This window comes from Oncorhynchus mykiss, chromosome 15 (genome assembly GCF_057628025.1).
Source record: "Oncorhynchus mykiss isolate SJ-2025 chromosome 15, ASM5762802v1, whole genome shotgun sequence".
Taxonomy (NCBI): Eukaryota; Metazoa; Chordata; class Actinopteri; order Salmoniformes; family Salmonidae; genus Oncorhynchus; species Oncorhynchus mykiss.
This window is the reverse complement of record NC_143036.1, coordinates 20,605,729-20,620,121: the sequence shown is the minus strand read 5'-3', so window position 1 is coordinate 20,620,121 and position 14,393 is coordinate 20,605,729. Positions and strand designations below refer to the sequence as shown.

General features: G+C 42.0%; 1 protein-coding gene across 1 annotated transcript in view; it reads left to right on the top strand.

The window, feature by feature from the left end:
• Positions 1 to 277: 277 nt before the first annotated feature.
• gnal (G protein subunit alpha L) overlaps positions 278 to 14,393 on the top strand; it is a 66,685-nt gene continuing 52,569 nt past the window's right edge. The window contains exon 1 of the mRNA XM_021562623.3: positions 278 to 1,145. Coding sequence (XP_021418298.1) covers positions 704 to 1,145 — 442 coding nt within the window. The 5' untranslated portion in view covers positions 278 to 703. The remainder of the gene's footprint in view (positions 1,146 to 14,393) is intronic.

Sequence of the window (14,393 nt, the reverse complement as noted above, 5' to 3'; positions counted from 1 at the left end):
TGTGTGGTTGGGTATTGTGACAGCAAAATTATATATTTCCATAGAAAAATATGCAGTAAAGTGTATATATATTCTGTTTTATTATAAATGACCTATTATTTCGGTATATAATAAGATCATATGGGCTCATACAAATAACAAGTAATAAATCATATCTCTTGATAAAGTGTTACCAAAATATTTAGGTTAGGCTATTGTAGGAGAGAATTGAAAAAAACAATTCTAACAACTGAGATTTTACTTTGTCCTGGCACACGAATAGTTAAAGTCCATGACTACACCAGTAGTGAATTTAACGCTGACGCCTCACACAATGAGGGGGATGCACATACTACTGGCGCCCCTAGAGAGTATTATAATTCGAGAGCCAGTCCTGGGCGCACACTACCTTGCGTATTTTTTGGGTTGTACTTTAGATTTATTTACGGTAAGGTGGACCTGCGGTGGCCACTGTCACAATCAGGTTATCCACCAACTACAGGCTGGCATTGACAGACGGGACAAAATGCAAAATGGCTCACATGGTGGCAAGTCCAAGACCGTGATTAGATCATCTCTGCAGTTTGAATTCAACAAGCATCCCAGGACAGGGGAAATGCCACAATGAGTATAGGCGAGCAGGTAGGCCTAACATCTCTCGAGGAATTTTGCGCTTTTCACTTGAACATTTCCCTTCCATTTTACTAACGGAACAAACCCCACAATGGGACTGTGCTACAGCCTGCGTCTTAGTCTTGACGAATCCAGTGACACCGAGAAACCGGCGGACTGCTCTGTATCGTTACGCTCCAAGGACCTTGACCACGAGGATACAGAGGCATATAATGACATGACACTGCTCCGTGGTTGTTGGTGTCGCAGCGGGGGCCCTAGCAAAGGCAAGCCGAATGCACGAGATGCCGGTAGAGGGGACACGACTAAAGGCGTGCCCATACAGAATGGGGACAATGTTGGAGCTGACCGCAGCCAGCGGCAACATTTGCTGCAGAAGAAGCTCAGCAAACAGAAACAGAAAACCTTGGACAAAAAGTTATCGGAGGAGAAGGAGGTCAAAAAACAGGCGAAGAAAGTCAGTAAACATATTGACCGAACTCTGAAGGAGCAGAAACGGGAATACGAGCAGACGCATCGTCTGCTTTTACTCGGTAGGTGTGTGAGATAGATGGCTGGGGCTAATACATTGACCAGCCCAGGCTATGTTATCCTTCTACAAACCAATGACATGTATGTCAGGTCATGAATAGGCTATAGGCTAACTTATTTAATCTATACACTAGCTTTATCAAAATAAATACATTAAATGGAATAGGCTATGTCCACCAGGTTCGAGAACCCCTCAATCTTGTATTTCCACGCTATGAAAATAAACGGCCAGTGTAATTAACCCTCTACTGCGCACATTTTTTTTTCTTCTGGGAAAATAAATATTCCATCCTATTTTAATTTGATGTATCAAAAGTAATAAAATACTTTTACCCCCCCCCCCCCCCCCCTTTTGTTGCCTCAGGGCAATGATGTGCCATTAGGGTACTAAAAAACAAAAAGAACATCTTGATATTTTAATATATAAATTCGAATTGGGCATAAACTAGTATTTCACTTCCTCTCAATCCTGATTCTGGGGCCCATTCTTCCTTGCTGCCACTGTAGTCAAGCTCACTGTTCTTACTATCAGAGGATATGAGCCTCCTAACTGCTTGATTAGGGTCCTATCAACTATATAATGTCCCCGTGTCCACTGCCTGTGAATGTCAGTGGATATGTTGGCAAAAACATTGACCAAGGCCATAATTTTACATCAAATGCTATTTCACCGAGCATGATATTTCCCTGAAATGTAGCCTAACTGCACAATGTTGCTCTGAATATATATATATATATGTGTGTGTGTGTTAAAAACCTATCAAATATGCTTCTTTAGAGGTTACTACACAACTTGACAATAGACAATGTGTACTTCTCTATTTAAACATGTAAAATAATGAAATGTGTTGTACCCTTCACTCACATCATGCACTAACATCACTCTGCTTTCCCTGAAAGAAGGTTCCTGCCCCAATCGATACATCATACCAACTTCTGCACCTCATTAGATTGTTTACAGACATGTCATCACATATTGTCATGTATAGGATTGTTTTAATATGATGGGCGGGTGAGGGGGAAAAAGGGTTTTGTGTTGCCTGAGGGCGATGATGTGCAGTAGAGGGCTAATGCACGGCATACCTCCAACACGCGTCATGATGGTCCCTGAGGCCTATGGTCTAGTTCTCCTCTACCAATTAATTCAGCTGTAATATTTCATATATATTTGCATTAATGAATGGACATTTTTCATTAGGCCTGACAATATAGCCTACCAGTGATTAATACAGTCACAGGAGTATGGACAGTAATGCATTGATAACAGAATATTAAGTAGGCTACTGGTTCTCATTCCAGGTTGAAGCATTATACGTGCAAAATGTCCTTGAAAATGCACTTGGACTATAGGACAACAGATAAGCGATGGGTTAATCATTATAGCACAATGCCGTACAAGACACACAGAAGATTTTAAAGGGACACTTCACCCCAAACCTTCAAATGATATTTTCAGTTACTAAAGGAAATTCTACCCTAGGCTAATGCATGTATGCTAACATATGTATTCCACATTTTGTTGTGTTACAGCCTGAATTCAAAATTGATTAAATATATTGTTTTCTCTCACCCATCTACACATAGTGCCTCATAATGACAAAGTTAAAACATGTTTTTAGACATTTTTGCAAATGTATTGAAAATTAAATACTGATATCTAATTTACATAATTATTAAAACCCCTGTGGCAATACTTTGTAGAAGGACCTTTGGCAGCGATTACAGCTTTGAGTCATCTTGGGTATGTCTATCAGCTTTGCACGTCTGGATTTGGGGATTTTCTCTTATTCTTCCTTGGAGATTTTCTCAAGCTCTGTTAAGTTAGATGGGGAGCAGTTGTGAACAGCAATCTTCAAGTCTTTCTACAGATTTTCAATGGGATTCAAGTCTGGGCTTTGGCTGGGCCACTCAAGGACTTTCACATTCTTGTTCTGAAGCCATTCCAGCATTGATTTGACTGTATGCTTGGGGTCATTGTCCTGTTTGAATGTAAATCTTCACCCCCGTCTAAGGTTGTTTGTTCCCATCAAGGATTTGTATGTGTCTTGCGCCATTCATTGTTCCTTCTATCTTTACCAGTCTCCCAGTCCCTGCCACTGAAAAGTATCTCCATAGCATGATGCTGCCACCACCATGCTTCACGGTACGGATGGTGTTAGACAGGTGATGAGCTGTGTCTGGTTTTCTCCAGACAATGCTTTGCATTCATGCAAAGGGGCAACATTTTTGTCTCATCATAAGGCAAAAGATGATGTGGTCTGATCTCAAAATCTTTCACGTGCCTTTGTGAAAACTCTAGGTGTGCTCTCGTGCCTTTTTCTCAGGAGTGGCTTCCGTTTGGCCACTGTCCCATGAAGTCCAGATTGGTTTAGTGCTATAGAGACTGTTGTCCTTCTGGTAGATTCTCCCATCTCAGCCAAGGAACTCTGTAGTTTTGCCAGAGAGGTCATTGGGTTCTTGGTCACCTCCCTGACCAAGGTTCTTCTTGCCCAGTTGCTCAGTTTGATCGGAAGGCCAGAGTCTGGGCAGTTCCATATTATTTCCATTTCCCAATGATGGAGACTGTTCTCTTGGAAACTTTCAGCATTCTAGAGATTGGTTTATACCCTTTCCCAGATACACTGAGTGTACAAAACATTAAGTACACCCGTTCTTCCATGACATAGACTGACCAGGTGAATCCAGGTGAAAGCTATGATCCCTTATTGATGGCACCTGTTAAATCAGTGTAGATGACAGGGAAGAGACAGGTTAAAGAAGGATTTTTAAGCCTTGAGACAATTGAGACATGGATTGTGTATGTATTCCATTGAGGGCGAATGGGCCAGACAAAAGATTTTAGTGCCTTTGAACGGGTTATGGTAGTAGGTGTCGGTAGTAGGTGCCGGCACACTGGTGTGAGTGTGTCAAGAACTGCAACACTGCTGGGTTTTTCATGCTCAACAGTTTCCCATGTGTATCAAGAATGGTCCACCACCCAAAGGATGTCCAGCAAACAACAGATCAGTAGACAAAAACAGGTAATTGATGAAAGATGACAAAGGAGGCTGACACGAATTGTGCAAAGCTACAGACGGCTACAGTTAGTCAACTGACACTCCAGTACAACATTGATGCCCAAAGACCCATAAAAGAATGCACAACCTGTCGTGCCTTGACACAAATGGGGTATGGCAGCCAACGACCTAAGAGTTCCACTTCTTGCAGAAAAATACAATAAACTGTGGTTATAGTGGGCTAATGATTGAAAACTCTGGACACTGGAGAATTGGAAAAACATTGCCTGGTCTGGTGAATCCTGGTTCCTGCTGTTTCACGCTGATGGGAGAAAAACACATGAGTACATGCATCAATCATGCAGCGTGTCAACATTGAAGGCTTGTGATGGTGTGTTCAAATTGGAGCAACGTTTGAGTGCCACAGTATATCTGAACATCATTACCAATCAGGTGCATCCCATCATGACAGTATCCATTTGCAAATATATTTATTTCAGCAGAATAATGCCCCATGCCACAAGACGAGGATTGTCCAGGAATGGTTCCACGAACATGACAGTAAATTCCGCTTACTGCAGTGGCCTACCCAGTCACCAGGTCTCAGTCTAATTGAGCGTCTATGGGATGACATGGAACGAGCAATTCGGAGTAGAGATCCACTACCAGCCAACTTCGCACAACAGTGGGAAGAATCGGTGTCAACATGGACCAGTGTCCCTGTGGAACGCTTTTGACACCTTGTAGAGTCCATGCCCTAACGAATTGAGGCTGTGCTGAGGGCAAAAGGAGGTACAACTCAATATTAGGAAGGTGCTCCTTATGTTTTTACTGTCAGTGTATATGCCTCATCACAGTTCTATCTCAGAGATCTACATGCAGTTCCTTGGACTTCATGGTATAGTTTCTGTTCTGAAATCAATCAATCAATCAAATGTATTTATAAAGCCCTTTTGTCTTTTTTCTTTTTACATCAGCCGATGTCACAAAGTGCTGTACAGAAACCCAGCCTTAAACCCCAAACAGCTGGCAATGCAGATGAACCTTATGTAGACAGGTGTGTTTCTTTCTAAATCGTGTCCAAATAATTGAATTAGCCACAGGTTGATTCCAATCAAGTTGTAGCGACATCTCAAGGATGATCAAAGGAAATTGGATGCACCTGTGTGAATACTGTAAATGAGATATTTCTGTATTTCATTTTCAATAAATGTGCTAAAATTTCTAAAAGTCAGCTTTCACTTTGTCATTATGGGGTATTGTGTGTAGCTGGATTAGAAAAACAAAAATGTTAACCATTTTGAATTCAGGCAGAACACAACAAAATGTGGAATAAGTCAACGGGTATGAATACTTTCTGAAAGCACTACATGCTATCCTGAAGTTGTGGCACACAGGCGTGAAGCACACCAATGGCAATATGCAGTCACTAGTCATTCGTTAGTGACAGTTATAGCCTACCTCACATCCCAATTCATCATGAAACCTCTGATATAACATGAGGTCTAACATTTTAAATTAGGGTAGCAATCTGTATTTACTGTTTTTGAATAAAAAATGTATTGAGAGCTGGCAGTGAATATCAGAAAATACATTGCTGACTAATAAACTCACATGGGATATTGAGAAATGACCTATACCATGATACTATATATCTGAAGCTTAGTTGGCAGTGCATATACCAAGCATGGTGCTTGTTATGCCAGGGTTGTGGGTTTAATTTGGGGTGGCAGGGTAGCCTAGTGGTTAGAGTGTTGAACTAGTAACCGAAAGGTTGCAAGTTCAAATCCCCTCTGTCATTCTGCCCCTGAACAGGCAGGCACTGTTCCTGTTCTTAACTCAATTGCCTAGTTAAATAAAAAAAATCCTTGAATCACCCATATGTTTGCTGCTGTAAGTTGCTTTGGATCTGCTAAATGGTTTATATTATTATAAACGGTATATATATTATACAGGAAAGTGGCTTCCATCTGGCCATAAAGGCCTGATTGGTGGAGTGACTTTTTCCACACAGACAGTTCCTTGGACTTCATGGTATAGTTTCTGTTCTGAAATCAATCACATTTTTCCACATTTTATAGCTTTACAGCGGCAGGGTAGCCAAAGTGGTTAGAGCGTTGGACTAGTAACTTAAAAGTTGCAAGTTCGAATCCCCCAGCTGACAAGGTACAAATCTGTCGTTCTGCCCCTGAACAGGCAGCTAACCCACTGTTCCTAGCCGTCATTGAAAATAAGAATTGGTTCTTAACTGACATGCCTAGTTAAATAAAGCAAACAATTCTAAAATGGATTAAAACATTTTTTGGACACACCAGTCTACTCACAATATCCCATAATGACAAAGAGAAAACAGGTTTTTAGAAATGTTTCCAGATTTATTAAAAATAAACAGAAACACCTTATTTACATAAGTATTCAGACCCTTTGCTATGAGACTCAAAATTGAGCTCCGGTGCATCCTTGAGATGTTTCTACAACTTGATTGGAGTCCAGCTGTGGTAAATGCAATTGACTGGACATGATTTGGAAAGGCACGCACCTGTCTATATAAGGTCCCACATTTGACAGTGCATGTCAGAGCAAAAACCGAGCCATGAGGACGAAGGAATTGTCCGTAGAGCTCCGAGACAGGATTGTGTTGTGGCACAGATCTGGGGAAGGGTAGCAACATTTTTTGCAGCAATGAAGGTCCCCAAGAACACAATGGCATCCATAATTCTTAAATGGAAGCAGTTTGGAACCACCAAGACTCTTCCTAGAGCTGGCCGCCCGGCCAAACTGTGCTATCGGGGGAGAAGATCCTTGGTCAGTTAGGTGACCAAGAACCTGATGGTCACTCTGACAGAGCTCCAGAGTTCCTAATGGAGAGATGGTTGTCCTTCTAGAAGTTTCTCCCATCTCTGGAGCACTCCACCAATCAGGCCTTTATGGTAGCATGGCCAGATGGAAGCCACTCCTCAGTAAAAGGCACATGACAGCCCGGTTGGAGTTTGCCAAAAGGCACCTAAAGACTCAGATCATGAGAGACAAGATTCTCTGGTTTGATGAAACCAAGATTGAAATCTTTGGCCTGAATGCCAAGTGTCACGTCTGGAGGAAACCTCACACCATCCCTATAATGAAGCATAGTGGTGACATCATTGTGTTGTGGGGATGTTTTTCAGCGGCAGGGACTGAGAGACTCGTCAGGATCGAGGGAAAGATGAACAGAGTAAAGTACAGAGAGATCCTTGATGAAAACCTGCTCCAGAGCACTCAGGACCTCAGACTGGGGTGAATGTTCACCTTCCAATAGGACAACGACTCTAAGCACACAGCCAAGACAATGCAGGAGTGGCTTCGGGACAAGTCTCTGAATGTCCTTGAATGACCCAGCCAGAGCCCGGACTTGAACCCAATAAAACATCTCTGGAGAGATGTGAAAATAGCTGTGCAACGACACTCCCCATCCAACCTGACAGAGCTTGAGAGGATCTGCAGAGAAGAATGGGAAAAACTCCCCAAATACAGGTGTGCCAAGCTTGTATCATACCCAACAAGACTCAAGGCTGTAATCGCTGCCAAAGGTGCTTCAACAAAGTACTGCGCAAAGGGTCTGAATGCTTATGTAAATGTCATATTTCAGTTTTTTATTTTTTAATACATTTGCAAAAATGTCTAAACCTTTTTTTGCTTTGTCATTATGAGGTATTGTGTTTAGATTGATGAGGAAAAAAACAAGTTAATACATTTTAGACAGGCTGTAACGTAACAAAATGTGGAAAAAGTCAAGGGGTGAGTACTTTCCGAATGCATTGTGTGTGTGTGTGTGTGTGTGTGTGTGTGTTATTTAAAAAAAAAAAACATATATATTGTAGTTCATTTTGTTATACAGTGCAGGCTGTAGCATTTTATTGCTGAGACTATAAGGACACTAGAAATGACACCATTCCTCTGCTTTTTATGCAGAATGCAGGAAGTTGACATAACTTCAGCTGGGTTTATATGACTGGCGCCTAGCAACCATGGGTGTCAGGACGTTAGCATATGGAATTTAACGTTGAGAGTGGTCGGCGTTCTTGTGTGGCTCAATTGGCACCAGGGTTGTGGGTTCGATTCCCATGGGCGACCAGTGCCAATTTATATGTATCCACTCACTACTGTTAGTTGCTCTGGATACATGACCCTTTCCACACTACTGAGCTAACCCCAAACAGAGTTGTACTGCGCTAGCCTGGTTACTCATCCACCATATTGCTGGAACTGTGGTGAGAAGGGAAATGTGAAAAGAAAATATCAGCTTTGTCTCGTAATAGTTAAAAAATGGTGAGACCTGTTGGTACTCATATCTCTGGGTTGCCTGTGTGCATCTAAACCAATTTCTCACCCCACATGTTCTTTCAGGTGGGGGAACAAGGCCACAAATGCAGCCTCTAGGAAAACTGACTGAAATGCTTAACACTTCATTTTATCCTTTATTTGAACAGCTAGCAATTTTATCCTATGTGGGTAAGTGACATTAACTGTTAGTGTATGTTACACATTATCTCCCACTCTCTCTCTCTGTCTTTCTCTCACACATCGCCCTGTCCCCATTCTACTACTCTGAAAAACTCTATGATTGTGTATTTAGGCATTACAGATGTAGGATCTTAATTTGATCACTATTTGGTTGCTGAGATTGCAGGAAATGCAAACTTGTAGTGTATTAGAGGTTTAAAAATCCTTCTAAAGTTAGTCATTTCCTCTTAAATGTCAGATTTGATTTTGCCATAGTGAAACATTTATCAAACCCTACAAAAATGTCCATGAATTATAATCCACATAATAATTTACAATTCCCGTTGCTGCAGGATTATTTTCCTGCTGTAGCAAACTGGCTCAAATTAAGATCCAACATATGTACCCTTCACTGCATACAGTACACTTGTCCTGGCGGGTATGTATCAAAGTTTTACAAATATTGCTACTTTACCTTGCTACTGCTAGCATACTTTACTGCTGGCATGCAGGTCTGTCTGTAACCAAATAAGGTCTGAAATTATTATGATTAGCCCTATTCTTTCCTTGACTAAGAACTCCAAACTCTCATTTTGTAATGCACGTGTCATTCTTATGATATTGTGTTTATTGAGAGTGGGGTCCATCCTTGTGTCATGATGCCATATATAAACTCAAGTGGGAATAGTCCAAAGTCTGTGCTATTTTTGCTGCTGGCCCATCCCATAAACCCTTCCCCACCTTGCTTTCTCAGTCTCATGACCTGAACATAGCTGCCACGTTTTCAGCTATTGTAATCTTTCATATCTGGGATGACCAATGGCCAATGATAAGAGATTGAGGGGAAAGGCTTGGCCTCAGAGCGCCATAGTGCATGTTCATTGATCATTCATACAATACATTTTCCTTCGTTATTAATATGGAGTTTGAGTTCAAGTGTGGTGTGTGTGTATGTGTGTGGTGGAAGATGTTTGTGAGGCAACAAAGGGAAGAGTAAATGCGTCTGAGTGTAGTTTAACATGTCTGTGCAGTGTAACACGTCTGTGCTTTGTAACACGTCTGTGTGCTTTGTAACACGTCTGTCTGCAGTGTAACACGTCTGTCTGCAGTGTAACACGTCTGTCTGCAGTGTAACACGTCTGTCTGCAGTGTAACACGTCTCTGTGCTGTGTAACACGTCTCTGTGCTGTGTAACACGTCTCTGTGCTGTGTAACACGTCTCTGTGCTGTGTAACACGTCTCTGTGCTGTGTAACACGTCTCTGTGCTGTGTAACACGTATGTGTACAGGGTAACACGTCTGTCTCTAGTGTAACACGTCTGTGTGCTGTGTAACACGTCTGTCTGCAGTGTAACACGTCTGTCTGCAGTGTAACATGTCTATCTGCATGCATGTGTGTTTCTACACGCTAAGGGGCAGGTTGGCTCTGTTATCATTCCATATCAGAGCTGCAGAGAGAGACGCTCTCTGTGGGGGCTATTTTTAGCCCAGATGGAATCTGGGTTACGGAATTTCAAGATATGGAACAGAGATGCTCTCAAGCAGGTTCAGGTTCCATCCAAATATGCAAATGTTCGGAGATCAGTTGGGAAAGATCCTATCCCCTCAAGTAGCTGTGATTTACCTGAATGGATATAGCAGCCATTTTTGAAAAAGTAACATTAAAGTCATATACATTCAACCTTCTAAGTGAGAAAGTAATCAACAATTGAGAGCTCTTAACACCACATTGTCAGGGCTAGGCTAGCTAATCAGTTCCGTGTTTCCCGGCGTCACTTAATTGCAATATTCATTAAGGATAGTTCTGAGCTAAGAACTTGCCATGTGAAAAGGCAAAATATGTCTCCAAACGGTTTTATCTATTGTTCATGCCTTCTCTGTTTGTTTGGTAATAGGAAAAATAGCACTGTCATTTTATTTACATTTTTATCGGCATGTACTGCCGGTCTGGTCATTGGGACAAAAGCCTCCTTCTCACTGCTGACTTCTTCTAACGTCCTTTAATGTTCTTTGACGTCAACGTCCCTAATCAGTTTTCACCCTCAGTCACTAGACCAGTAGACCTGACCTGGGATCCAAAAATGTTCTAAGATAATTTAGTCAGCTATTTAGGCTAATTATCAAGGCTGACAGACATGCACACAGTTAAATGTTATTCTCTGTCTCTATATTGAAACGTCTGCTGGTTACACTTCTGCTGGAAATCTAAGTCACAAGGGTTACATATAGCTGTCCCTTACAGAAAAACAACAATTCACGTTTATACATGTAGCTTCATGTTATCACATTTTGCTTTACATGTTGTCACATTGTGATCACATGAAAGTGTGTTTTTGGAACACTTCACATGTGTTCACGTGAAATTCATGTGTTGTTCCTTAAGGGGTGCTTATGTCAACTGACTTTACTCGTGACATAAAATGAGTTCTGTTTGCAAGCTGACAGCAATCCAGCAGACAGATATATTTATGACATCCGTTACATAATTACTATGTCAGTGATATGTAGCCCTTTCTATGAAGGGTTCAAGTTAAGGTGACTTAATTCTGGGTGGATGTTTTTGTAAAGTTATGTCTTCCCTGGAAATGGTTTCACTTTCTCAGTCCTGTGCCACTCTTGTCAGACAGACAGTGGTGGTGAACCTACCATCCAACCCACCAACCAGCAGCTATGACCTCATCTTGACCTCATCAGACCTCTCTTACACCTCCCGTTCTCTGGGGAGAAAATGTGCATCCTGTTTTTTTTTTTACTCTCGCTTTCTAAATCGGGCCCCACGTCCTACGGAAACTAACCCGGGGCTGTCCAGCGGGGTTGAAAGTTCAACCCGAACCAAAACAAATCAAAAGATCACGCACCAGGAATGTGTGACAAAGGACAGTAATATCCCAAATTCACTCATTTGGCCACCAGCCTGCTGACAGACTACCCTACTATAAAAAAGGAATGATTGTCTTAGATGCACTCTCAACTCAGTTGACCGAAAGCAGTTGCTTTTGCAATTTGCAAGTTTATCTGGTCAATACTAACCTGCAGATCTCCTCGGTCATGTTCAGTAGGGCACACCATAGCAAAGCGTTTTGAAAACCGAAAACAAAAATTACTGTTTGTTATTAAGTCCAGGTTGTCCCTCCCCTTGTCAAGCCGTTTTATTCCATTTAGTGCCTAATGAACATGACCCTGCACTGGGCCTTTGGGAATGCCATGTTATGACTACGGAGAGCTTTTAGAAAGCTAGCTACCATTCCAGGTATCCTCTTAATCTCTAACCTTCTCTGTGTACTCACTGGAATGAGAAACTAGAATACCAGTTTTCCAGCCTAAGGTATGACCTGAGCTATATACTAACTTATCATACACAAGCTATTTTTATCCAGGCAACAGGGTACAAGGAGGAAGGGTGAAAGTCATACAGTCATAGCTTTCTAGTAAAGGATGCATGTATTCTTGACCAGTCCTTTGTTGTACATGCATATTGTCATCAAGCACACACACACACACACACACACACACACACACACACACACACACACACACACACACACACACACACACACACACACACACACACTGAAGTGTATAGTATTAATCTAAACCACAAGAGGGAGACAAAAGGCAATGTAAGACGATAGTCAATGGGCTGCTCGACGTTGACACTATAGAGAGAATTAGATAAGATGATGGTGATCATTTCTAGTGACTTTAAAAATATGTTTGTTACTTAACTCCTTGTGCCAAACAGGGAAAGAACTTTGGCTCTGTAGTTCACATAGTTGTGACTGGGCGCGATGCAAACAGGTGACAAAAACCAAAACAAGTGAAAGCAAAGATTGTCTTAACTCCCCATGGCATTGTAGGGAGACATACAGTAAATTACTCATTTCTGAATAGTAGAGCGGTAGGTTAGCCTCGTACGAACCATCCTGATCTTGTGAGTTTACATTCTGTAACAGAGCGTAAGCTCATGAGATCAGGATGGTTTGAACGAGGCTAGCGGTAGGTAGAGCCGACACTCTCAACCAACACACAACATTAACAGTTAGTAAGCTCCGCGGGCTAAATTTGCATCCAGAGGAGCCACACACTGGCCAACTCGACCTATAACATCACATTTGCATCTTGTTTTCATATTTTTTTTGTACTGGAAAATCTTTCCATTGTTCTGGAGGCTGCTAATGTTCTGAACTGTGACACATCACGACAGATAACCATCACATATGGCCCCTCAGTTGCCAGTTTGCCTCTCACTACTTTTGATATAATCCATGTTTTGATATGTCTGATTTATTTTTTAAATGTTTTGAAATCAATCAATCGTTCAATTGATGTAATTAATTCTAGTCCTTCCGAGTCTGGTTTGCCACTGAAATGGTCAAACACATCTACCTCACTTACTTTAGATCACAAAGTACTACTTTAGTCATTGTATCTGTCATCTTTGAATTAGTTGACTACATTTTATTGGGGTTTGAAAGGACTTCATTAATGATTCATTTTCCCAACAATGCTTTACTTTGAGGATGGCTTTTATTGGTTGTCAGGGCATGTTCATCCACACTAACCTTAAAATGACCCAGACACCACCTCCATCCTATCATATTGGGAGATTGTCTTTGGCTCTCGCTCACTACATGGATATACTCTCCACTGTTGATGGGAGCACTGCTAGAACATGGATGCTGATATGCAAACACATGAACTCGTTTGCATATTCCATTGCATTTGCATTGTGACTTTTTTTTCTCAAAGCTTGAGGTGATGTTATATTCACACCTTTGGATTCTCTACTAACCTCAGCAAAAAAAGAAACGTCCCTTTTTTAGGACCCTGTCTTTCAAAGATAATTTGTAAAAATCCAAATAACTTCACAGATCTTCATTGTAAAGGGTTTAAACACTGTTTCCCATGCTTGTTCAATGAACCATAAACAATTAATGAACATGCACATGTGGAACGGTCATTAAGACAATAACAGCTTACAGACGGTATGTAATTAAGGTCACAGTTATGAACACTTAGGACACTGAAGAGGCCTTTCTACTGACTGAAAAACACCAAAAGAAAGATGCCCAGGGTCCATGTTCATCTGCGTGAACGTGCCTTAGGCATGATGCAAGGAGGCATGAAGACTGCAGATGTGGCCAGGGCAATACATTGCAATGTCCGTACTGTGAGACACCTAAGACAGCGCTACATGGAGACATTACGAACAGCTGATCGTCCTCGCAGTGGCAGACCATGGGTAACAACATCTGCACAGGATCGGTACATCCGAACATCACACCTGCGGGACAGGTACAGGATGGCAACAACAACTGCCTGAGTTAATCCAGGAATGCACAATCCTTCCATCAGTGCTCAGACTGTCTGCGATAGGCTGAGAGAGGCTGGACTGAGGGCTTGTAGGCCTGTTGTAAGGCAGGTCCTCACCAGACATCACCGGCAACAACGTCGCCTAGGGGCACAAACCCACCATCACTGGACCAAACAGGACTGGCAAAAAGTGCTCTTCACTGACGAGTCGCGGTTTTGTCTCACCTGGGGTGATGGTCAGATTCGTGTTTATCATCGAAGGAATGGGTGTTACACAGAGGTCTGTACTCTGGAGCGGGATCGATTTGGAGGTGGAGGTTCCGTCATGGTCTGGGGCGGTGTGTCACAGCATCATTGTCGTCATTGCAGGTAATCTCAACCCTGTGCGTAACAGGGAAGACATCCACTTCCCTCATGTGGTACCCTTCTTGCAGGCTCATCCTGACATGACCCTCCAGCATG